General features: G+C 43.1%; 1 protein-coding gene across 1 annotated transcript; it reads left to right on the top strand.

Annotated features, from left to right (window-relative positions):
- The first annotated feature begins 1 nt into the window (after position 1).
- LOC115777467 (dnaJ homolog subfamily B member 6-like) lies at positions 2-24768 on the top strand. The gene is made up of 8 exons (XM_030725374.1): positions 2-345; positions 7978-8084; positions 8754-8863; positions 9077-9142; positions 9449-9559; positions 11225-11368; positions 11467-11671; positions 23931-24768. The coding sequence occupies exons 2-8, from the start codon at positions 8020-8022 to the stop codon at positions 24034-24036; spliced, it is 807 nt and encodes a 268-aa protein (XP_030581234.1). The 5' UTR covers positions 2-345; positions 7978-8019; the 3' UTR covers positions 24037-24768.
- The last annotated feature ends 951 nt before the right edge of the window (positions 24769-25719 follow it).

The raw sequence follows: 25719 nt of genomic DNA, 5'->3' as shown, positions 1-25719 counted from the left end.
ACATGTTGTAAATCCTGACAGTGTGGTAATAAGACTACTAGTGAGTGAGACTTCCGCGTCTACGTGGAAATGTTTACTGATGCCGTCCAAGCGCAGAAGTGCGTGCAGAGCGGGATCTTCTGTCTTTAGCAGCCGTGGGATCAGCGCTACAGCCTCCTGTGTCCGGTCGGCGGTGCTAAAGCGCCAGTAAGCTTTAATTGTCGCTGCTGAAGAAGAAAGGCCGCTTAATCTGCAGACTGCTGAACATGAATAAACGTTTTTAGGTTCTCTCACGTCCAAACTAACAGACCGTGTGTGTGTGGTCTGCATCCCCGCTGAGAGTACCGACAGCTGAGCCTCCGCTGGGTAAGGCTGACACCGTTTATGATGTACCCCGTTTGCTTCACTGCTGGGCAGAGCTAGCTAACGTTAGGGCGGCTGAGGCGAGCGGCTGCTGGCGCTAGCAGCGTCTGCGGCTCCGCTTGGGCAGTTCAAGCTGCATTACGTGCTACAAACGAGCCCTCAGCGGCGGAAGAGTCCCGTTGCATTTTAACGGGTCAACCCTCGTGCCCGCGGTCACACTAATGTCATATTTACCTCGGAAACGAAACAGGCGCGCGGCTCAGGTGCTGCTGATGCTTCCTGTCCGCGGATAGGTGAGCCGAAGCATGATGAGCTGCGGCTGATCGCTGCCAGCAAGCTTATGTTAACATTCATTTAAATTAAAACGAGACTTTGAGGGCGAAGTTAAATGACTGTCAACTTAGAAAAGTAGCTTTCAAACAGCTCCGGTGTTCTCAGGACTTACCTGATGGACGTGTTGGAGCTGCTTTCGAACAGCGCTGTTTTTATTGTAATATCCGCACTGCTGTCTGATCCTAAATATTGTCTCTAGCATATGCTCCCCATATTTTAATACTAATTACTTAAAAAGACTGAAACAAACTAAAATGAAACGAACAATAAAAACTAAACAAATGAACAAAGTCGCTCTGAAAACTAACTGAAACTGGACTGAATTAAAAACAAAAAATCAGAACAGTCTAGAAAATACAAAACCATAATAACGCTGCTCCACAGCATATTAATTCAAAATCATTAGAATAACTCATAACACTGAATCATTATGGTGTGAGGTACACCAGACTAGCAGTGAGAATTGATATAGTAAATAATTTTAATCAATTTTTTGTCAATATCAGTCCTAATTTGGCTCAACAAATACCCAAAGTTAAAAATGATTATAAAAGGGTTTTTCCAGACCATATGAAAATTACTAAAATAATACCACTCTACAAAGGTGGAAATAAACATGAATACTGTAACTATAGACCATTATCACTGCTTCCACAGTTTCCAAACATTTTAGAGAAATTGTTTGTTACTAGATTAAATCAATGTATCAATAGATACGATATTTTAATCAATTGTCAATCTGGGTTTCGTTTCAATCACTCAACTTCAACAGCAATAATTGAATTGTAGAAGAAATGTCAACAGAAATAGATAAAAAGCAATATTTACTAAGTATAGTTGTAGATCTTCAAAAGCCTTTGATACACTTGATCATACAATATTATTGGCTAAATTGTACAAATATGGAATCAGAGTGAAATACAAAAAAATTTTGGGTGTTCTCTTTGATGAATATTTGTCATGGAAATCTTATATAAATTATATGAAAGTTAAAATATCCAAAACTATTGCTGTTTTAAATAAGGTAAATGAATTCCATCCATCCATTCTCTTCCACTTATCCGGGGCCAGGAGCCTAAGCAGAGAAGCCCAGGCTTCATTCTCCCCAGCCACCTCCTCCAGCTCATCCGGAGGGACCCCAAGGCGTTCACAGGCCAGCCGAGAGATATAATCTCTCCAGCGTGTCCTGGGTCTACCACGGGCCTCCTCCCGGTGGGACATGCCCGGAACACCTCACCCAAGAGGCGGCCAGGAGGCATCCTCATCACATGCCCAAGCCACCTCAACTGGCTCCTTTCGATGTGGAGGAGCAGTGGCTCTACTCTGAGCCCCTCCCGGATGGCCGCACTCCTCACCTTATCTCTAAGGGAGAGGCCAGCCGCCCTTCGAAGGAAACTCATTTCTGCCGCTTGTATTCGCGATCTTATTCTTTCGGTCACTACCCAAAGCTCGTGACCATAGGTGAGGGTAGGAACGCTTTTACACTAAGCTCCCTCTTCACCATGACAGACCGGTGCAGCGTCCGCATCACTGCAGAAGCAGCCCCGATCCGTCTGTCGATCTCCCGCTCCCTTCTCCCATCACTCGTGAACAAGACCCTGAGATACTTGAACTCCTCCACTTGGGGCAAGAATTCGTTCCTGAGCCTGAGAGGGCACTCCACCTTTTTCTGGCTGAGGACCATGGCCTCAGACTTAGAGGTGCTGATTCTCATGCCGGCCGCTTCACACTCTGCTGCGAACTGTTCCACTGCGAGCTGGAGGCCCCCCCCTGATGAAGCCAGCAGGACCGCATCATCTGCAAAGAGCAAAGATGAGACTCTGAGGCCACCAAGGTGGAAGCCTTCCGCCACCTGGCTACGCCTAGAAATTCTGTCCATAAAAATTATGAACAGAATCGGTGACAAAGGGCAGCCCTGACGGAGTCCAACACCCACATGAAACGAATCTGACTTATTACCGGCTATATGGACCAAGCTCTCACTGCGGTTGTAAAGAGATTGAATGGCCCGCAACAACAGGCCAGACACCCCATACTCCCGCAGGCCCTCCCAAAGGATACCCCGAAGGACACTGTCGAATGCTTTCTCCAAGTTCATGAAGCACATGTAGACTGGTTGGGCAAACTCCCACGCACACTTGAATATCCTTGAGAGGAAAAAGAGCTGGTCCAGCGTTCCACGACCAGTACGAAAACCGCATTGTTCCTCCTGAATCCGAGATTCGACTAACGGACGGACCCTCCTTTCCAGCACCCTGGCATAGACCTTACCAGGGAAGCTGAGGAGTGTGATCCCCCGAAAGTTGGAGCAGACCCTCTTGTCTCCCTTCTTAAAGATGGGGACCACCACCCCGGTCTGCCAATCCAATGGCACTGCCCCAGATCTCCACGCGATGTTGCAGAGGCATGTCAACCAAGACAGCCCTACAACATTCAGAGTCTTCAGGAACTCAGGACAAATCTCGTCCACCCCAGGGGCCCTGTCACCAAGGAGTTGTTTAACTACCTCAGTGACCTCACCCCCAGTGATGTTCAAGTCATCTCCCTCGTCCCCAGACTCTGCTTCCACTACAGAAGGCGTGTCAGTGGGATTCAGGAGGTCCTCGAAGTATTCCTTCCACTGTCCGACTATAGCCTCAGTTGAAGTCAGCAGCACCCCACCCGCACTATAAACCGTGTGAGTGGGGCACTGCTTTACCCTCCTGAGTCACCTGACGGTTTGCCAGAATTGCTTCGATGCCGTCCGAAAGTCTTTTTCCATAGCCTCATCGAACTCCTCCCACACCCAAGTTTTTGCTTCGGCCACTGCCCGAGCTGCATTCCGCTTTGCCTGCCGATACCTGACAGCTGCCTCCGGAGACCCACAGGCTAACCAAGCCCGCTAGGACTCTTTCTTCAGCTTGATGGTTCCCTTCACCTCCGGTGAGCACCATCGGGTTCGGGGGTTACCACCACGACAGGCACCAACCACCCACTCTGAGCAGCAGCCTCAACAATAGAGGTGCGGAACATGGTCCATTCAGACTCAGTGTCCTCCGGCCTCCCTCGGAATGTTGTCGAAGTTCTGCCGGAGGTGGGAGTTGAAGATCTCCCGGACTGGGGCTTCTGCCAGACGTTCCCAGCGCCCCCTCACAATACGTTTAGGTGTGCCAGGTCTGTCCAGCATTTTCCCCTGCCACCCGATCCAACTCACCACTAGGTGGTGATCAGTTGACAGCTCAGCTCCTCTTTCACCCGAGTGTCCAGAACATATGGCCACAGATCTGATGATACCATTACAAAATCGATCATTGACCTGCGACCTAGGGTGTCCTGGTGCCATGTGCACTTATGGACATCCTTGTGTTCGAACATGGTGTTCGTTATGGACAAACTGTCGTTTGCACAGAAGTCCAACAACAAAACACCATTCGGGTTCAGATCGGGCAGGCCGTTCCTCCCAATCACGCCCCTCCAGGTCTCACTGTCATTGCCCACATGAGCGTTGAAATCTCCCAGCAAGACTATGGAGTCACCAGATGGAGCACTCTCCAGCACCCCACCCAGCGACTCCAAAAAGGGTGAGTACTCTGAACTGTCATTCGGCACATAAGCGCAAACAACAGTCAGGACCCATTCCCCAGCCCGAAGGCGCAGGGAAACTACCCTCTCGTCCACCGGTGTAAACTCCGACATACAGGCAGCAAGCCGGGGGGATACGAGAATACCCACCCCAGCTCGCCGCCTCTCACCGAGGGCAACTCCAGACTGGAACAGAGTCCAGCCCTTCTCCAGGAGACTGGTTCCAGAGCCCAGGCCATGCGTTGAGGTGAGCCCAACTATATCTAGCTGGTATCTCTCAACCTCACATACTAGCTCAGGCTCCTTCCCCACCAGAGAGGTGACATTCCATGTCCCAATAGCCGGGGATCGGTCCGCCAGGGCCTCCGCCCTTGGCCACCGCCCGACACACATTGTACCCAACCCCTGCGACTCCTCCTGTGGGTGGTGGGCCTACAAGAGGATGAGCCCGTGTAACCTCTTTGGGCTGTGCCCAGCCGAGCACCATGGGCTAATGCCCGGCCACCAGATGCTCTCCCTCGAGCTCCCTCCCCAGGCCTGGCTCCAGGGTGGGGCCCCGGTAACCCTATCCCGGGCAGGGTAAACTGTTCCCTTGCTGTTACAATCATAGGGGTCTTCTGAACCGCTCTTTGTCTGGACCCTCACCCAGAACCAGTTTGCCATGGGAGACCCTACCAGGGGGACAAGCCCCCCCGGGGAACATAGCTCCTGGGGTCACTGGGACACACAAACCCCTCCACCACGATAAGGTGGCAATTCACGGAGGGTAAATGAATTGTTAAACAAAAAGGTCTTGTATATTTTGTATAACTCACTGATTGTTCTATATCTGACATATTGTGTGGAAGTGTGGGGTAGTACTTGTAAAACATATATAGATCCAATTTTTCTTTTACAGAAGAGAGCTGTTCGTCATAAGTGGAAGTGGATACAGAGATCACACAAACCCAACATTTATACAGTTAAACTTACTGAAATTTAGTGAATTGTACAATATTTTAAAATTTATGTACAAAGTGCATAAGCATTTTTTACCAAACATTCAACACAGACTTCTGTTGAATTATGTAAAAAGAGAATCAAATACAATTTAAAAGGAACTGAGATTTTCAAAAAATTTGGATTCACAAGAGTGACAATGGATTTCAATTAAAGTTGTCGGTTTATGGAACAATCTTAACAGTGAGATTAAACAATCTAGATCTCTTTCTGCATTTAAAAGGAATTTGAAAATTATTATGATGAAGTGATATGGCATTGAATAAGCTGATGTTTTGTTGTGTATTTTTGTGTATTTTTTTACTTGAAATATGTCTCTAATAGTCTTCTGAGCTGAATAGCTAATTTTCTTTTTATGTGAATAGTGGCAGATATTATAAGTTTGTACTTGTTTCTGCTCCTTTTCATTCATGATTTCTTTTACCGTATTTTTCGGACTATAAGAGCCTTCATCAAGAACTCAATGGGTATGTGGAGAACAACACTAGAGGCCAACTCGAAGCCCATTGCACAAGTCAACATCAAGTGTGGGATTTACCAAGGAGATACCCTGTCCCCACTGCTGTTCTGCATAGGCCTGAATCCCCTCAGCCAGATCATCAACAAGACTGGCTGCGGATACCGACTACAGAATAGAGCAAACATCAGCCACCTCCTCTACATGGATGACATCAAGCTGTATGCTAAGAGTGAACGAGACATCGATTCACTGATCCACACCACCAGGATCTACAGCAATGATATCGGAATGTCATTCGGACTGGAGAAGTGTAGTCAGATGGTAACTAAGAGAGGAAAAGTAGTCAGAACTGAGGGGATTACACTACCAGAAGGCAACATTTCAGACATTGAGGACAGCTACAAGTACCTTGGAATCCCATAGGCAAATGGGAACCATGAAGAGGCCGCTAGGAAAGCTGCAACCTCCAAGTACCTGCAGAGAGTAAGGCAAGTCCTGAAGAGCCAACTGAACGGGAAGAACAAGATCCAGGCTATCAACACCTATGCCCTGCCAGTTGTCAGATGCCCTGCTGGGATGATAAGCTGGCCAAAGTAGGAGATAGAAGCCACTGATTTTAAGACACGAAAGCTCCTTACCATGCATGGAGGGTTTCACCCCAAATCCAGCACCCTGAGACTGTACGCTTAGTGGATGGAAGGTGGCCAAGGACTAGTAAGTGTCAGAACCACTGTCTTGATGAAACAACACAGATCAATGAATACATCAGGAAGATGGCCACAAAGGATCGTGTGCTTAGTGAGTACTTCAGGCAGCAGAATCCCGAGAAAGAAGAGGACGAAGAACAGGAACCATCATGGAAGGACAGGCCTCTGCATGGCATGTACTACCGGCAGATAGAAGAAGTGGCTGACATAGAGAAATCCTACCAATGGCTGGACAAGGCTGGACTGACAGACAGCACAGAGGCACTAATCATGGCAGCACAAGAGCAAGTCCTGAGTACAAGATCAATACAGACTGGGGTGTACCACACCAGGCAGGACCCCAGGTGTAGGCTGTGCAGAGATGCCCCTGAGACAATCCAGCACATAACAGCAGGGTGCAAGATGCTAGCAGGCAGGGCATACATGAAACGCCATAACCATAGTATACAGGAACATCTGTGCTGAGTATGACCTGGAACTCCCAAGGTCAAAATGGGACACGCCCCCAAGGGTGGTTGAGAACAACAGAGCTAAGATCCTGTGGGACTTCCATATACAGACAGACAAACTTGTGGTGGCTAACCAACCGGACATCGTAGTGGTGGACAAACAAAGGAAGAAGGTCGTGGTGATAGACGTTGCAATACCAAGTGATGGCAACATCAAGAAGAAAGGACACGAAAAGCTCGACAAGTACCAAGGGCTCAGAGAGGAGTTGGAAAGGATGTGGAAGATGAAGGTAACAGTGGTCCCACGTGGTAATCGGTAATCAGTGGTTTGCGTCCCTTTATCTTCTTGCTGTCAGGTTTTAAAAATGCTGCAGTTGATTCTGGTGAAGGAGTCGCTCTCATGACTCAGCTAGTGACAACACTCCCTGGCCAACCAGTGGGATGCTGTTCTTTGATGTCACATTTTCAGATCGCTTGGAATTCTGGCTGAGTGGGTACTAAAAAAGTACCAGGTACCTGATACCAGGACCTCATGGAAAAGCCTACAAACTGTGCCGAGTCGAGTCGAGCCGCGCTGAGTAACTACTAGTGGAAATGCGGCAATAGATCACAGTATCTTAAGTGATTTGTTTTCACCTTTATTAAAGCGTTCAGCTTCTGTAAAGTAAAATGAAATGACGTTCTTAAACCTGTCAATACAATGCCCCAAATGAGACTGTGACTAATGCAACACTCACTTGTCAGTGAACATGTTAATATATCTCATTGTCTTTAATTATAGAGCACTTTTCCACATCCACATTACAAAGTGCTTCTATGGTAAAAAGGTAATAAAGGAACATTGTAGTTTCTTATCTTAGTATTAAGAGACTATGACCCAGAGTCACTTGTCTCAGTTGGGAACATTCATTAACAAATTGACTATTCAACTTCAACCCATGTGCAAAAACTTTGTAAGGTTGGTAAAGACTTCCAAAAAGCAAAGTCTTCAAGAGAGGCATGAATTCTCTTTTTTTCTTTCTTTCTTTTTCAGCTTTTTTCATTGGTAAATTGGGAACAGTTGTTTCAGTGTGGTTTTGGTACTTGATGATAAAGGTACTAGGCAGTTTTGTCTTCACTGTTTCAGGTGAATCAGGCTTTCTGGAGTTTCTCCAGTCATCCACTCATCATGGTGGAATACTACCAGATTTTAGGAGTGCGGAAGGATGCGTCTGCAGATGACATAAAGAAAGCGTGAGTTCAAGTTTTAAAATGTTGTCCTATCTGAGAAACAGTTCAGTAGTCAGCTGCACAGAGATGCCATTGCGCTGCGGTTTTCTGAAGAGGTTGGTGTTACAGAGTGATTTTTTGCAACTGTTTCTTGAGCTTCAAGCACAAAGTACTGAGTGAGTTCAAACTAACAGGAAGTTCCTTCATCAAATTCTTCACTTTAGGTTTGCAAACTCCACCTGGGAACAGAACTCTCCTTTATTTGACGTGAAAGTGAAAAGAGTAATAGTTAGCCCTCTGATGTGAACCTGGTGTCAGCCTATACATAAATAACGTACACACAAATGTCATCAAGCTTCCTCCCAGTGTGCTTCAGTGGCTTTAGCTGCCATAAAGAGCTCAGTATAGCTGAAAAATATGGACATAAATCCCTATAAAACCTGGTCAAAAAATTAAGTTTGAAAGTGCTCATGTTGTGCTCCTTTACAGGTTTGTAATTGTTTGTGGGTCTACAAGAATAGGTGACCATATTTCAATGCTAAAAGCCCATCCTTTTTTCATTGCTTACATTGCAAGAGCACCTCTTCATTTTCTGCCTGAAATGCTCCATTTTAACTTGTTTTTTTTTTAAGACCTCCCCTTCCCCCCTCCTCCTCTTTGCCCTCCTCCCCACCTTCTTGTGCCATGGTGCAGGTACAGAAAGCTGGCCCTGAGGTGGCACCCTGATAAAAACCCAGAGAACAAGGAGGAGGCTGAGAAAAAGTTCAAGGAGCTGGCAGAGGCTTACGAAGTCCTATCTGATGGTTTGTATCACAGCTGTGTGTGCGAGCCTGCAAATAATAAAATAATTGTATTAAGGAGTGAAGCTCACACCAGTCTAATCTGGGGTCGTGGTACGAGGTCAGATCAATTAAAAAACACAATTCTCTCTCTTCAGTGATCCTTGCATTTCTTGCTTATTAGCTGTATTCTTACTGTTTTATTTAGCTTTTGAGACTTGTCACTTTGTTTTTTAGCAAACAAGAGGAGTTTATATGATCATTATGGCAAAGAGGGGCTGACGGGGAGCAGTGGAGGAAGAGGTAACTATTTTAAAGTTTAAAAGCACCTGTAACTGCTGTATTTGCATAAGATAATATTGATATTATTTTTACAGTGTGCATGAGCTCTTGATCAAGTGCATTTAAAAAAAGCATTAAAAATTTCTACTGAGATTAGTAAATTAGTATATCAGTGCATGCATAGTACTGGGTTATTCAACAGTGCACAATCTGATATCGAATGAAATAAAAGGAATGAACATTGACTTAACAGTATCTAATGCAGTGGTTTATTTTCTGGGTAATAATACACTTTTGACATTAGTTTTAACTGACCTGATGTTTCAGGGGCCCATTTCCACAATGGAGAGCATTTCCACGAACCATTCACATTCCGTAATCCAGAAGATGTTTTCAGGGAGTTCTTTGGTGGTAGAGACCCATTTGCAGACTTTTTTGGTAAGACCTTCATTCAACTTAACAAAGCTGATTCATTACTGAGTCTGTCATTGCTTTTAGCAAACTGCTTTTTTGTTCAGTTTCAGCCGCCTGCTGTGGTTCTTATTTAGTCACACTCTGAGGCACTGTAAGGCTCGGGTGCAGCGTGTTGCGTGGACACTCACACAGACCAATACCTGGCTTTTGGGACAAGGTCACCTCTCTGGTGGGGAAGGAGCCTGAGCTAATGAGGTTGAGAGATATCCTGTGCGCTGAGGCTAGACCTCAGCGCACAGGCTGGACTCTGTTCCAGTCTTGTGCTGCCCTTGATGGGAGGTGATGGGCTGGGGTGGGTATCTTTGCATCCCCTCGGCTTGCTGCCTGTACGTCAGAGTTTTCACCGGTGGACGAGAAGGTCACTTCTGGGCAGAACTTCGACAGTATTCTGAGGGAGGCTGAGGACGCTGAGTCCGAATAGACCTTGCTTCAATCTTCCGTTATTGAGGCCACCACTTGGAGCTGCATCTGCAAAGTGCTTAGTGCCTGTCGTGTTGGTAATTCCCAAATCAGATGGTGGGAGACTTCAAGCTGAAGGAGTCCTATTGGGCTTGATTAGCCTCTAGGACTTTGGAGGCAGCTGGTGGGTACCAGGAGGTCAAGCGGAATGCCGCTCAGATGGTGGCTGAAGCAAAAACTCAGGTGTCGGAGTAGTTCAGTGTGGCCATATGAAAAGACTTGGACTGCCTCAAAGCTTTTTTTGGCAAACCATCAGGCAACTCAGGAAGGGAAAGTGGCGCTCTACTCACACTATAAGTAATATGTCGGATTCATTTCCAGTGGGTGTTAAACTGAAGGGCTGCCCATTGTCACTTATTCTGTCCATTATTTTTATGGACAGAAGTTTTTGGGATTGCCAGCTGGTGAAAGGCTTCTGTCTTGGTGGCTTCAGAATCTCGTCTCTACTTTTTGCGGATGATGTGGTCCTGTTGGCTTCATTAAGTGGTGGCCTCCAGCTCACACTGAAGCGGTCTGCACACAGACTACTTTTCATTGTGTCACAGTGTCATTTTGTCAGTGTTGGCCTATGAAAAGATATACTTATATATATATATATATATATATATATATATATATATATACACACACACACGTGAGGGGTGTACTCACTTTTGTGATACACTGTAAAAGCGAAGCTGTCGATTTACTGCTCTATCTACATTCCCACCCTAATCTATGTTCATGTGCTCAGGCAGTCACTGAAAGATTGACACTGAATACAAGTGGCGGAAATGAGGTTTCTCTGAAGGGTGGCTGGCCTCTCCCTTAGAGATAGGGTGAGGAGTGCAGTCATTCAAGAAGGGCTCAGAGTAGAGCCGCTATTCCTCCACATCAAAAGGACTTCATCTGACTAGGATTCCTCCTGAACACGTCTTAGATGAGGTGTTCTGGGCATGTCCCACTGGGAGGAGGTCCCGAGGCAGACCCAGCACATGCTGGAGAGATTATATTTCTCGGCTGGCCGGGAAATGCCTTGCTGTGCCCCTGGATAAGCTGGAGGCAGTGCTGGGGAGAGGGAGGTCTGGGTTTCTCTGCTTAGGCTGCTGCCCCTACATCCCAGCCCCAGATAAGTGGTAGAAAAACAGATGGTTGAACTCTGACTCTTTCTTTTGTGCCCTGTCCTCTCAGGTACAGATCCATTTAGTGATGATCCATTTTTCGTCAGTGGCCGGCGGCACCAAAGTCGGGCAAGTCGCAGCCGGACAAGTGGCTCGTTTTTGGGGGGCTTTGGTTTTCCAGCCTTTGGTGCCGGCTTCTCCCCTTTTGACCCAGGTAAGCAATTTGCCAGTGAAAAAAACACTGTTGAATAATTGTTCCAAGATAAATTTTTGTCTTGTGCTTAAATAATACTCTGTCCTTTTTACTTTCAGGCTTTGGTTCTTTTGGTGCCATGAGTGCTGTGGGTCACATTGGTCACATGGGTCACATGACAACCATGGGCAGTCTTGGAGGTGGAGGCTTCACCTCTTTCTCATCAACCTCCTTTGGAGGAGGAGGTGGAGGAAGCATGGGCAACTTCCGCTCTGTGTCCACCTCCACCAAGATCATCAACGGCAGGAAGATTACTACTAAAAGGTAGGTAATGGCCAAATGTTATGTGTGGGGATGTGCGCGACTAGTCGACTAGACGACTAATCGTCACTATTGTCACTAGTCGGTACCAGACGTACTAGTTGGTTAGCCTAATTATTAAGGTTTTAATTGATACCCAGTGCCGGTAAATATTTGTCCTAAATGTTATGCAGTCGTCTGCCACTAGATGGAGCTGCAGCCCTGACATCGTTAAAGAAAAATGCCATAACTCTGTTAATCTTGGCCTGATAATTTTATTAGGTCTAATATCGTTAGTCATTTTTGAAATTTTTTTAAGTTGTACAACGTAAGCTGAAGCGCACCTCTGGAGAAACGCCCTTCCTTCCCTGCATTTTCGATGAATTCCTCCAAGTTTGTACAAAGAATCAAAACAAACTAGAGGGACAAATGTGTTTGCACCTTTAATAAAAACGGACCACAGCAAAGAGTAGGACCTAGGAGGAGAAACAATCCCAGGATTTTATGTTTCTGTCGGCCGGCACCGCATGTAAACCACCGGGACAGGACCGAAAGGTAATTAACACACCCAATGAACCTGCACAAGCATAAAAGCCGGCGGCAACATCGGCCGCTTACGTAGGTTATGTCGTATCTCTGCAAAGACCCAGCGCTGAAGTCTGAATCAGGGTAAGCTGGAGGAGGCTGGGGGAGAGGGAGGTCTTCGCTTCGCTGTTCTGGATGCCGCCCCCACGGCCCCGCCCCAGATAAGTGGAAGAAAATGGATGGATGGATGTTTGTATTGTATTATTTTGATGCGTGTCATGAATTGTAGAGCAAGCGTCATTCATAATGCAGGGCACAAGTCGCAATCTATTCATTTTTCGGATGTTATTTTTTCAGATTCAGTGATGCGTGAACATCATTTGCAGAAATGCATTTTCATATATTTAACATCAATTTATTTTAAGTTTTTTTTGTTGCTGTTGTTTGGAGTATAACGTGTTCATAATGCGTGGTGCTGGACAGTTAAGCGGCATTTCAAGTGCGATTCATTATAGAAAAACGTGATTGATTTCAAATGCTTGTTTAGAAAGTTTTTGTCATTGTTCATTAAACAGGCATGAATTTTAATTTGATATCCAAGTGTTTCTTAATTTTACACTAGTTGTTTAGTATAATTTTTTCCTTGTTTAGTCGATTTAGGAAATTAGTCACCAGGAACATCCCTACTTATGTGGCAATATCTCCCATTGCAAACTGAGAAGTCGCTGTAATTTTAGACTTTTTCATTGTCTCTGCATCTAGTGGTGGTGGTGGGATGCATTGTATAATTTATATATTCTCTGTTATCATGCGCATATCTTTGAAACAGTGACGGGTAACATTGATACAATGTGCCTTAGTGCACTGACCTTTGTTCCAGCCCTTTGCTGTCATCAGGAAACCTAAACTCTGTTCAGTGTGACCTGATTACAAAGTAAACAAGCTTGTTAATTTAATGAAAGACAAATAAAAAGCAGTTTCCTGCTGCTTAGCACTATAGTGAGTTGTAAGCATTCTAAAATATAATAGCTTACTATTTTATTGTGTAATGCATCCATAAATCCCTTGTTTTCAGTGAAGCAGCTTTTTGAGTAGCTTTTTACAGATTAAAACTGAAGCGAGAGCAGCTGGCTCACTCTCAGAGGAATTCTGAGGAATTTTAGGAATGTCCTCAGCTGGATGTACTGTATAACAACTGAATGTTTTTAATCACAGCTGAGATCACAATCCGATTAGATTAGACTGATGTTTTTTCAGTATCAGCTTGTGATGCTGAGGTTGTAGTCACTGAAGTAAAAACCTTCTAGAAGCAAGTCTGACCCTGTGGCAGCCATCCTAACCCTCTGGAGTCTATAATTGACTTTTTTCGGCATGACCTTGTGTCCATTATTTTGTCACTTTGACAATGTATAATAATACATTGGACCTAAAGTCATAAAAAAATAAAAAACATAAAATCAGTGTAAAACCAACAAAATCTTCAGTCCATCCTCTGCCCAGTGTGAATGAAGGCAAAAGGCACAAATATCAGACTGTGATAAAGGTTTCAGCACGGATTCACACAGCACAACCGCAATGGCACAAAATGGCAGCACATTTATTTTAACAATAACAGAGTAGTAGATACTAGGTTGCGGGGTTTGTGACAACTGGGAGGAGGTGGGAGGCTGTGAAAATGCTTTAACCCCTTAACTGGCGGCTAAAAAAAACAAAAAACGCCTGAAAAAGCATACCCAAATTAAATCAGCTGCTGTTCCTGAACTCTTTGGAGTAAACACAAAAGTTTACTCATTTATGTAGTCAAAAGCACTGTAACTGTAATGAGTATGTAGCTATTAAGTTTGGAACACAGAAAAAGTAGACAATTTTTGCCTCGCCTAGATTTTTCCTGATAGTTATCATGTAACTACACACTGAATATAGAAGGTATCGACTGGAAAATACATTGGAGCTGTAGAATGAACTCTTTTTGTCGTGCATTTCGAATTTCATCAAGATAGCACAAAAGCCTGTTGTTTTGTAAAGGTTTTTGTGCATTGATGCCCTGGCGTGCTCTCTCACGTGCCATTTGGATAGTCAAAGTGCCGCATCTAAGCCCCCTTTGACATGCAAATTTTAAAGGGCTGTAACTCCTCAATGCTTCAACATACAGGTGCCGTTTACACGAGACCGTTTTCATTTTGAAACGGTGTCGTTTTGATGCGTTTCGGCCTTGCGTTTACACGACAACGGTGTCGTTTTGATGCGTTTCGCCCTTCTGTTTACACGACAACAGAGTGAAAACGATGTGTTTCAGAAACGGGGTCCAGAGTGGAGCGTTTCAGAAACGCACCGGCTTGCGTTTTCGTGTAAACACTTGAAACCGGGGTGATTTGAAAACGCTCGACTCGCACATGCGCACTATGGTTGCGACGGCCAGTTTTTCGCGCACGCGCAAACTGATAAACAGTACTCGCGGATTCACGAGTGCTTCTTATGCTTTTCCTGTGTTTTTACCGTTTTGTAATTCAGCGTTGTGTGCAGCAGCGATCCAACCTCATCATCGGTCCACACAAAACCTCTCACATTGGCCGTTTATATCATAATGAACAATTTGCCGCAATTTGCCGCACTACCTACTGTGTCACTCCACGCATGCGCGTCTTGCGTAAACAAACTTTGCAAAGAGAAAACCAACGCCAACTTGTGGCCTGGCATGGGAACTACATCGTTTTCATCGTTTCACATGTCCTCGTGTAAACGCGGATCGTTTCTGAAACGCCATCGTGTAAACGAAAGGCTGAAACGCATCAAAATTACACCGTTTCCAGTGAAAACGGCTTCGTGTAAACGGCACCACAGTCATCAATGAGGGCTCTAATCAAAGATACTACCCTGAGGAATCCTGTACTACACACAAAATTACTGAATAAATCATAAATAAAGCCATACTAATCTAATAAAATATGAATGACACTATTGTACATTGTAAAAAAAAAAACTAGTCACAAAACAAATCACCATTTCTGTAAATGCTATTTTATTTTTCAGAGTAATGTAAAAAAACAACACAGCACAGCAAACTGCAACTATTTACAGTTATTCTGCTCTACCCCCCCCCCCCCCCCCCCCCCACCTCACATGGAATTTTCAATGTGCCACCGGTTATAACAGTCTCTGTTTGGGACAAAGCACAATGGCTTGTCACATGTGGTGCACTGGCCCTTCTGGCCCGTGCTGTAACAGGCATTAGATCCTCTTCATCAGATGAAGAAGCCTCTTCCACCATCTTCTCTTTGGCTGGCTGCCACTCATGATCAGAGGTTCCCCTAATTTGTAAAAGAAGGAAAATGTCAGGCCTTCATGCACCAAAAACCCAGTCATTTTTCAGTGATTCCCTTACACACACAAATAAATACATTGTATATCAAAAAAAGTTACAGTAAATGCAGACAGTGCATACACACATAAAATAAAAACCACACAATCCTCCCAGTAGTCCTTGTCTGATACAAAATGTACAACCTCCTCCCATACAATAACCCCCACCCCCAACTTGTAAAACTTTAGACACTTACTGGTCGTCTCCATCGGAAAACAAATCTTCTTCTGATGTTGGATCATCAGTTGAACCCGAAAAGTCTGATGCTGAAACATCACTCTCTCTCCGTGTGACCAAGTTCTCTCTGTGTGAACTTGGTCTTGCCGGCGGCCCGCTGTGCCATTTCGCAAAACTCCAAAACAACGATGCGATCACGACGAATCTCAAATGAAGCTCTGAGACGTTGTCCACCTCACCTTGCCCTTTTATTGGGTGATGCTGACGTAATAGAGAAGCCCGCGAAACCCCCAATCGATACTTACAGTACACCTTTCCCTACCCCCAAACACCTGGCACATTTCAATATGTAAATCACACCACTATACAGCGCCCACGCAAACACACAATATAAGTGGCGCCACAGCGGCACACGGTTATATTTTCTGTGTAATGGTGCATGCCAAGCTCAGCATTACATACATATTTACATCAGAACGGCATATAATACGAGGACGAGCTGAGAATAAAAACTTACCTTCTGCCTTCTGAGTAACAGGTGTTCATTTGCAGCGATAAAACTGGTCAAATCAGCGACGACATTCTCTAATACAAAATAATCCACTCTCGTGAGTCATTTAGTCACTTTGTATAATAAATGTAGTCTGTTTTTGATGCATTCTGACAATCCGTTGCCGAGAGAAAACATTGTAAATACTGTTTATGCACGTCAGCGCATAGACTCCTACTTCCTGTTTGGTTTACGCATGGAGGACGCACCGACTAGGCACTGAATACGCAGGGAGTTTATGCCTTCATGTGAAAACACACCCCATAGTGCCATATACCCACGTGTCGGGAATTTTATTGGCTATCCATCTGTGGTTTTAGATTTCGGGTTAGAGTTGACCAATAAGAACGATTGGAGAACATTTGGGGGCATGTCCTTAAATGTCACATGATGCTCTCTGGATATTATTGGCTCTGGAAAATCCATTTCATAACATGATTGGCTAAATGAGGTGTCAATCGAATTCTGAGGGTCTAGTCTGTCATATAAAAGCATCGTGAGGGCGAACGGCAGCGTTACTGTGACGCTATGAGGCTTCAAAGTCGGAAATCGCTACAGAGGGCCCGGGGGCGGGCCCTTGCCAGTTAACAGGTTAAGTCACATGGTCCGATCTTGCATTCTGATTGGTTCTAGGGATATGGAGGCATTTACGGGCACTGGAAAGTAGTGTTTTGAGGCTTTTGATAATTCAGACTAGTCAGATAGGTATTTAACAGGTTATGACATGACATGATTGATTGGCGTATAGTACCTGTGGCAGTAATATTCTGGGGGCTGGATGGAAAGCTCTGGTGGGCCAGATGTGGCGGGCCGCCAGTTGACATTCCTGGGTCTACATGAATGACCATCTAACCCAGGGGTGTCCAAACTTGCGGGCCGCTCCTGGCCCCGCCCACTTCCGGTCCGCGAATTGATGTCAAAAATAACACAATTTGGCCCTTTAAGTTACTTTTTTGACATTTCGCCTTCCCCTCCAATTAAGGGGGTTAAGCGAAATGTCAAAAAAGTAAATGGCCAAATTCCCCTCCAATTAAGAGGGCTGCAAGTTTGGACACCCCTGATCTAACCAAACACATATTGATATAACAAAGAAAGCACAATACCTACATAAATTGGGAAGAATTCAGAATACTGGGACTGCAACCTGTAAAATATTCATCAAATTAAACGGAGCATCTGAGGAAGCTAATATTGAGGAATATTGAGGATCTGGAAAAGTATTAATGAGCATCATGGACTGGGTTGTAAGCAATAAAATACAAGCCACATAGACCACAAGGAGCTGAACAAATAAACTACATACATCAAGTCACCAAGATAATGATGGAAACTTAAAGCACAACACATTCAATCATGACTCTAGCAACTAATTTAACTACTGGGAATATCTCAGTGCTGACACCCAGGATTACTGATTGTGAGAATCTGGAGCTGAAATCACTTCAAAACATCAAACACAATTCTCGTTTCATAGATCAGGAAATGGATCCAGAACTGAACTTTTTTTTAACATCACTAACACCTGCTGTTATTTTACAGAAGAACACTTCAACAAGACTATTATGGTTGACTGTAAAATGTCCATAATCCACTTTAATAGTAGAAGTTTATTTGCCAACTTTCATTACATAAGAGAATATTTAAGCAGGACACCCATTCAGTGTGATTGCAATGTCTGAGATGTGGATTAATATGGAGAAAGGAGCAGACTTTGAAATAGATGGATATGAACTGAATTAACAAGAATGGAGGGGGTGTGGCTTTGTTTGTGGACAAAAATTTAAAATACAAGGTGGTGGAAAAAATGTCAGTAATGGTGGAAAACATATTAGAGTATAACTATAGAAACATGTATGGAAAAGAAAAATGTTATTGTGAGTTGTGTATATATAGGACACCAGGTACAAACATTGAAATATTTAAGGAGTGGGTGGATAAGACATTCACTAAATTAGACCAAAAGGTTATGTTTATTTCTGGGGATTTCAGTATAGACTTATTAAATCCAAAGAGTTTATCAGTACAATGTACAGCATGGGACTTTGTCCAATGATCACCAGACACACCAGAATCACAGCTCAATCTTAATAATTAATAGACAATATCTTCACTAATGAAATACAGAACAAAACTGTAAGTGGCCTTGTAATCAACGGCATCAGTGATCACTTATCTGTTTTTCCAGTATATTATAGGTATATAATATACCTATAATATAGTATGTTACAGCAATTATAGGCCAAACAAACAAGAAAGTAAACTAAAATGGGTTTGAACAGAGGAATCCATGAATGCATTCAAAAGTGACCTACTTCAGCAAAATTGTGAGGTGGTGTACAAGGAAAAAAGATGTTGATAAAGCTTATGAGACATTCTTAGGAAAATTGAAATGTTATATGATAGGCACTGCTGAATAAAACAGTACAGCAAAAGGCAAAAATATGCAGAGTGCCCTTGGATCACAGAAGGATTGCAAAAAGAAAAATACCTTATATAAAGAATTTGTGAATAAATACTAATAATATTCTTCAAAGACAATGTACAGTTGGAGTTTTCATTGACCTGAAAAAAAAAGCTTTTGACACAATTAATCATGAAATATTACTTGACAAACTGGAGCACTATGGTATTAGAGGAGTGGTGCTGGAGTGGGTCAAGAGTTGGGTGGGTCAAGCAGGGAACAATTTGTGAAAACTGGTGAACATCAGTCAGAATGCCTGAACGTTGTTTGTGGAGTCCCACAGGGGTCAGTATTGGGACCAAAACTGTTTCTCCTGTACATCAGTGATATGTGGAAAACCTCTGACATGTTGCAGTTTATTTTATTTGCAGATGATACAAATATTATTTGTGGCTCAGAATTCACAGCAGCTTTTGGAAATTGTCACACAAGAAATGAATCAGTTGAAAACATATTTAAACTATATTTAACCAAAACTAAATTCATGTTATTTGGAAACTGTAGAAAAGATGCAGGAGTAAAATTGCTGATAAATGTTGAAATAGAACATGTCTTTGATACAACGTTTCTGGGTGTGACAATAGATAAAATCTGCTGGAAACATAAAACATTTCCAAACTGTCAAAAAGCATCTCTGCGCTGAGTAAAGCAAAGCTCCGCCTACTTTACTGCTCACTTATATTCCCTTACCTAGAGTACTGTGTGGAAGTCTGGGGCAATACATACAAAACTTCACTGCAACCATTATGTAAACTTTAAACAAGGATCATTAAACAAGCAGAGTTCAGAGACCACAATAACATCCTGTTTTTGAAGTCAAAAAATATGAAGTTCATAGACCTCATGAAATATAACAAATTATAAATAATATGTGTAAAGCCAGATATAATATGTTGCTGGGAACTGTACAGAGGATGTTTGTTGACAGAGGACTACAACCTGAGGGGAAAGTTAAACTTGAAGACTCTTAAAGCACAAACAACAATTAGCAATTGCGATTTTGTGGGCTTTGTATTTCTGAGGCTGTCAAACTGTCCATCACTGTCGCATGCAGTGTCGTAGTTTGTGGAGAACACTGGCAGGAAAAGGCCTTCTGAATATATATTAAGGATAAAAAATGCCACTCTTGAAGAACCTCAAGTGGAAACTTGATGCAGAAAACTGCAGTTTTAATGAAGAATGGACCAATAAGTATGTATTCATAGTGCCAAATTTTAGAAATACTGTACCTGAGTACCTCATTTGCAATGAAACCATCACTTTTGCTAAAGAACATAATCTGAGGTGTCACCACAACAGAAAGCATCCAAGCTTCAAGGAGTCAGAGGCCCACCAGAGAATAATTGCTGCTTTGAAATCTCAATACTAATACTCCCATGCCGGCTGAATTATTAACTGAACTTCAACTGAACAAGAGAGGGCGTTCCTGGGTGTTCCTCAAGCATAGCAAGCCATTTACCGATGCTGAGGTTTTTAAGGAGTTCATGGTGGCTGTTCTGGAGGAACTTGTCACTGACAGATCTGTGGACAGCATAATTACGTCTTTTAAACAGACACCTCTGTCTGCTAACTGTTTGCTGTGTCCATGTTTTGGCAGAGGACGTCCAACGTCTTGTAACTGCTCAAAGATCAAAGAAGGTAGATACCTTTGGCTGGCTATTGATGAGTCCACCGAAAATACTCATCCAAAAGGCTTCTTCAGTTCTCGTATCCGTCCTTACTTCTATCAGCGGTCACATTATCAATATACATTAGTGAGACAGTTCCTCTGGCAGCCACACATGCCCATGCTGTAACATTGCCTCTACCATGATTGCCAAATATGATATGCTTCTGATCATGAGCTGTTTCTCTCCATCCCCATACTTTTCTCTTCCCATCATTCTGGCACAAGTTCATCTTGTTTCATCTGTCCAACGAGGGTTTTTCTTTGTTTTCTGTGAGGCTCTCCCACATGTTTCCTGGCAAACTCTAATGTGTTCTTCCTGTTCTTCGCTGTGACCAGTGGTTTGCACCTTCTTGTAAGCAGTCTGTATTTCCATTCACAAAGGCGTGACACATTTTGACCTTGATGCACATGCAATGTATTAGGGGTGCGGGAAATTTTCGATTCTTAGATGCATCTCGATGCGCAACGTGGACGATTCAGAATCGATTCACAAATGACAACAACCGATTGTCTAGACGTTAGCTCTAACTGAGAACGTAATGAGCGGAACATAAAGAGCGGAACTCAGAAGAGCGGAGGTGTTGCACCCGGACAGTCTGTGCTGCGCACATAACAAAGACACAAGATGGAAGAGCGGCAAATCCAGCCGGCACCTTCTGCGCTAAAAGCTAGTGTGTGGAAGCACTTCGGCTTCTACGAAGTCGAAGGGAAAACATCCATTGACAAGAGCTCCACCATATGCAAGTTGTGTCAAACAAAGCTCAAATATTTTGGAAACACAACAAACATGAGGAACCATGTTATTCAAAATAAGCTGAACTCAACAAGCATTGTTTTTGTATGAGAGCTGCTAGCACATAATTCTACTCTTGTGTGGAAGTTGTGGTTTTGGTACCACATATTTGTTTGTTGTTTGCACATAATGTTGGTTAAGAGTTGGCATTTGCTGAAATCTGTTAATTTACTACAAACATGCTGCTACAGGTGCACTTTTTCAGTTTGTATTTCTTTGTTCAGTTCTCAGGAATGTGTGGCCGTGTACTTGCCATGTTGCTTTCATTTGATTTAATATAAAATAAAATGGGAGTTTTAAAATGGAAATAAAATTGAAGTTAATTCATCATGGATTGCTACTACCAAGATGCATCGATAATTGTTTTATAATCGAATCGCAGTCCTCTAAATCGTAATCGAATCGAGTCCTTGGACATTCCCACCCCTACAGTGTATTGCCAAAAGTATTCACTCATCCATCCAAATCATTCAAATTTTAGGGCTGTTTAATGGACAATGTCAAAACTGTATGAACAAAGGCATTTGAAACCATCGCGTTCCTCTGCAATGAATCGCACTTTAAATGCTGCTTAACTGGGGGGCACCATGCATTGCCCATTACACTCCAAACCCACAACGAACATATAATGAACATTTGAAAATGGATTAATTAAACGTGTGGCACAAAATAATGATGAAACAATACAATAGAAACATCCAGCCATCCATTTTGTTCCACTTATCCTGATCTTATGAGCACTTTGAGCGCCGTGTAAAAACCCGTCCATTTATCCGAGGCCTGATCGTGGGGAAGAGAAGCAGAGAAGACCAGACCTCCCTCTCCCCCTGCCTCCTCCTCCTCCAGCTTACCCCTGATTCAGACTTCAGCGCTGGGTCTTTGCAGAGCTACGACGTAACCTGCTTGTGCAGGTGTGTTGTGTGTGTTAATTACCTTTTGGTCATGTCCTGGTGTTTTATATGTTGTGCCAGCTGCATATAAAACATAACATAAAATGCTGGGACTTTAGTTTTCCTCCTGAGGCTTAATCTTTGCTGTGGTCAGTGTTTGTTTGTTTGTTTGTTTGTTTGTTTTTTAGGTGCAAACTCATTTGTCCCTCTAGTTTTTTCACTTCTTTGTACAAACTGAGGAGAAGTACCCGGAAATGCAGCGGAGGAAATGACAGTGTTTCTCAGGAGGTGTGCTTCAGGTTATGTTGTAAAACCTCACAAAAAACAATATTGGACCTAATAAACATTTCAGGCCAACATTAACAGAGTTTTGGCATTTTTCTATAACGATGTCAGGGCTGCAGCTCCATCTGGAGGCACATGGCTGCGTAACATTTAGGACAAACATTTACTGCACTGGGCATCAATTAAAACCTCAACAATTAGGCTGACCGACTAGAGCGACTGGTGACGATAGCGACGATTAGTTGCGCATTATAAAATGTTGTCGAAAACATCTGACACTGTTCTGTTCTTTAATGCTCTTTGATGTTGTGCAAGATTTGAATCCATGATCAATGATTTGTATCAGTTGTCCTTGTTAACATGTGTTGAGCAGGACTTGTTGCAGCCACATGCAGTCTGGGGGTGGGGGATATGATGTGGAGACAGCAAAGTGCTGCCATGAATTTAATTTGACATTTGATTTGATGTATATCTATGGAGTTGGGGCTCACTGGCAGAAATAAGACTGCTATTCTGAATTTTCATGATAAAGTGAATAATCTGAAGAAAAATGAAGTTCCTGAATTGAAGTGTAATTTTTTTGTAGCTTTAATTTACCGCCTCACCATCTGCAATTTCCCCAAATGTTGCTGTGCATGGCTCGGCCTTCCTGTGCATGGCTCCGCCTTCCTGTGCATGGCTCCGCCTTCCTGTGCATGGCTCCGCCTTCCTGTGCATGGCTCCGCCTTCCTGTGCATGAGCACACATCCTCCCAACAAGTTTTTGTTTTTTAAAAAAAAATAAATTCCAACTTTTGCATGGCTGTAAGTGCTGTATGCTTGTTTTTTCTTCAGGCTTCATTTTTGCATACACCTTGTTAATAAATGAGACACCTGAACAATGCATAACTTTTCTGTGGACCAGATGACAAATAGTGCAACAGCTTTGAGGTTCTTTGGTCCACAGTACTGATGTGTTGGAATATAAGCGAAGCCAGTATTGACATCAGAGACCTCAGTGACAAAAAGGCTTTTTAATGAATGCCCAGAAGCCAGCACAGCTGTGGTTATTCAGGAGGATTTGTCTTTGTTTGTCTTTTGTTGTTGATGTTGTTTCCAATGTAATTTCCAGCACATAATTCATTACAAGAAGAAAATGCTAATCAAAAAGCAAAACACATTTAGAATGTATTTAAAAACATTGTTTTTTTAAATGCCAGTAATCATATTTAATTAAAGGCAAATCCTCTGCAGAAGGGGTTAAACATGCTAACAGATCTTAACTGAGTGCAGTCAGGACGGTGAGGCGGGAGAGGAGGAACAGAGTTTGCTGAGCTGTTGTCTGTGAGAGAGGAATCTGATTTCCACTTTCCACAGCAACCAGGATTTAGAGTCAGAGGGCTGAAGGCCATTCTGTACTCCACTTTGCTGCTTAATGATTGTCTCAATAATATCTCAATAGACTTAATTCTGCACCAGCAGACAGCAGTATAAATGCAGCCCCCATTCGCATGGAAAGGCTTTTCATGAGTGGAGTGTAAAATGTGGTTTAAAGCCATTCCTCTCACTTCTCCCTCACCCTGTCTTTCTCCAGAATTGTAGAAAATGGTCAGGAGCGAGTTGAGGTGGAAGAGGACGGCCACCTGCGGTCAATAACCATTAATGGTAAGGAGCAGCTGCTGCGACTGGAACACAAGTGAAGAGTCACAAACATCCTCCACTGGAGACGTTACCTCAGTACAAAGATTCCAATAAAACTTGAGCTCACAGTGGGATAAAAAAAGCAACAAAATAATGTAATATTCCTGTATCATTAGTTGGCTGTAGATACTTCTGTTGTGTTATTCCATTCATGTTCTTTCCCTGCTGACTCTCCTTTGTTAACAACACTTCAGATCCAAAGGTTTGGATGCACATTTTTCTATGCATTTAGTTGATGTGTTTGTCAGTGGAAGCTGTCCTTTTATTTTGGCTCAGGGTGGTGTTGTTCCTTTAACACTCAGGGCCACAGTATTCTGTTCTGATATGATCAGACCTCCCCTCCACTGCTCTGTGTGTCATTCTGTTCGTCCTGTGTGAACAGCACGTGCTGCTTTCAGAAAACGAAGCATGACTTTGTGTTTCCATCTGAACTAATAAAAGGTATTACTATGATTTTTATGTGGGTAAAAGGTTTATGCTTTATTGTGTGTGTGTGTGTGTGTGTGTGTGTGTGTGTGTGTGTGTGTGTGTGTGCGCGCGCGCGTTATTTTTAATTTATTTTATTTTTAATAAATTTAACAGTGCTGGGAGGATGTTATGCAATTTTATCTGTTCTAATACATTATGTTTTTGTTTATTCAATGATGCATGTACACCTGTTAGTGTCGAGTCTTAATGTTAAAGCTTTTGATGGATGGCTTTCTATAAATAATAAATGAATATGGGAGGAATTTGTGTACTTTGTAGACCAATAAATCTTGAGTTTCATCCTGTTTTCAGGATGTTGAACCATCGGCTGCTTTTGGCTCTTCGTTTTCAGGGATTTAGTTTCACGGCGTCTCTTCGTTCCGCGTCATGAGTTCCATCATGGTTAATAACTCATGAGCTCATTTTTTTTCAGTGTGTATTGAAATGAACACTGTTTCCCAGGAATATCAAAACAATATTACAATGATTTTACCACAATGATATATTTCAAAGTGGCTCTAGTGCATCAGTTTAATTCCTTGTTTGCGGATGGTGTTTTACCCACAGTTCCACAGGCCTGTATTACATCACATCCTCAGACTTCAGAGTCTTCTGATGTCCTGAGAAATGTAGTCTTACCTGCAGCACAACCAAACTTTAAATTTGCAACTAGCAGAAAATGGTATTAGTGAGCACAGTGAAAACTTGCTGTAAGCATTTGAGTTTCTCTTTGAGCTGCCCAGAGTTAACATAAGAGCCATGTGGTGATTGCATATTGCATTCTACTTTGTATAGTGCAACAGAAAAATGAATACAAATCTGTGTGGTTGTGCCAAATGACTTTAGTCCCCTAAGAAAACAAATATACCTTCCTTCTGACGTAATCTGTTAAGTACTAATTTAGTCATTTTGGTCAGCATATGTCCTTTAGCAGGTATCTAGAAATGCCTTCTTTCAACTGCACAGTGTTGCCAAAATTAGAAACATATTATCCAGGTGATGCTGAAAAACCAGTGCGTGCATTTGTTCTTTCACATTGTTCTAAAGGTTCCCTGGAAAGCCTTTTAGTTGATACAAAACACTGGAGGCTTATTAACTTCCCTTCATTAACTTCCTGTTAATTCCTCAATTAAATTTAATATCCTTCTCCGAGCTGTCCATCCCTGATCCTCTTCCTGTTAAATCAAGGTTCTACCTTTCCACTATCATCAAGC

Source organism: Archocentrus centrarchus, unplaced genomic scaffold, assembly GCF_007364275.1.
Source record: "Archocentrus centrarchus isolate MPI-CPG fArcCen1 unplaced genomic scaffold, fArcCen1 scaffold_54_ctg1, whole genome shotgun sequence".
In the NCBI taxonomy this organism is placed as follows: domain Eukaryota; kingdom Metazoa; phylum Chordata; class Actinopteri; order Cichliformes; family Cichlidae; genus Archocentrus; species Archocentrus centrarchus.
The sequence above is the reverse complement of the archived record's forward strand: the minus strand, read 5'-3'. Positions and strand labels throughout refer to the sequence as shown.

Coding starts and splice junctions, on each gene's coding strand:
- LOC115777467 (XM_030725374.1), top strand. CDS start 8,020: ATGGTGGAATACTACCAGATTTTAGGAGTGCGGAAGGATGCGTCTGCA. Junction 8,085..8,753: donor GCAGATGACATAAAGAAAGC/GTGAGTTCAAGT, acceptor GCCATGGTGCAG/GTACAGAAAGCTGGCCCTGA. Junction 9,560..11,224: donor CCCATTTGCAGACTTTTTTG/GTAAGACCTTCA, acceptor CTGTCCTCTCAG/GTACAGATCCATTTAGTGAT.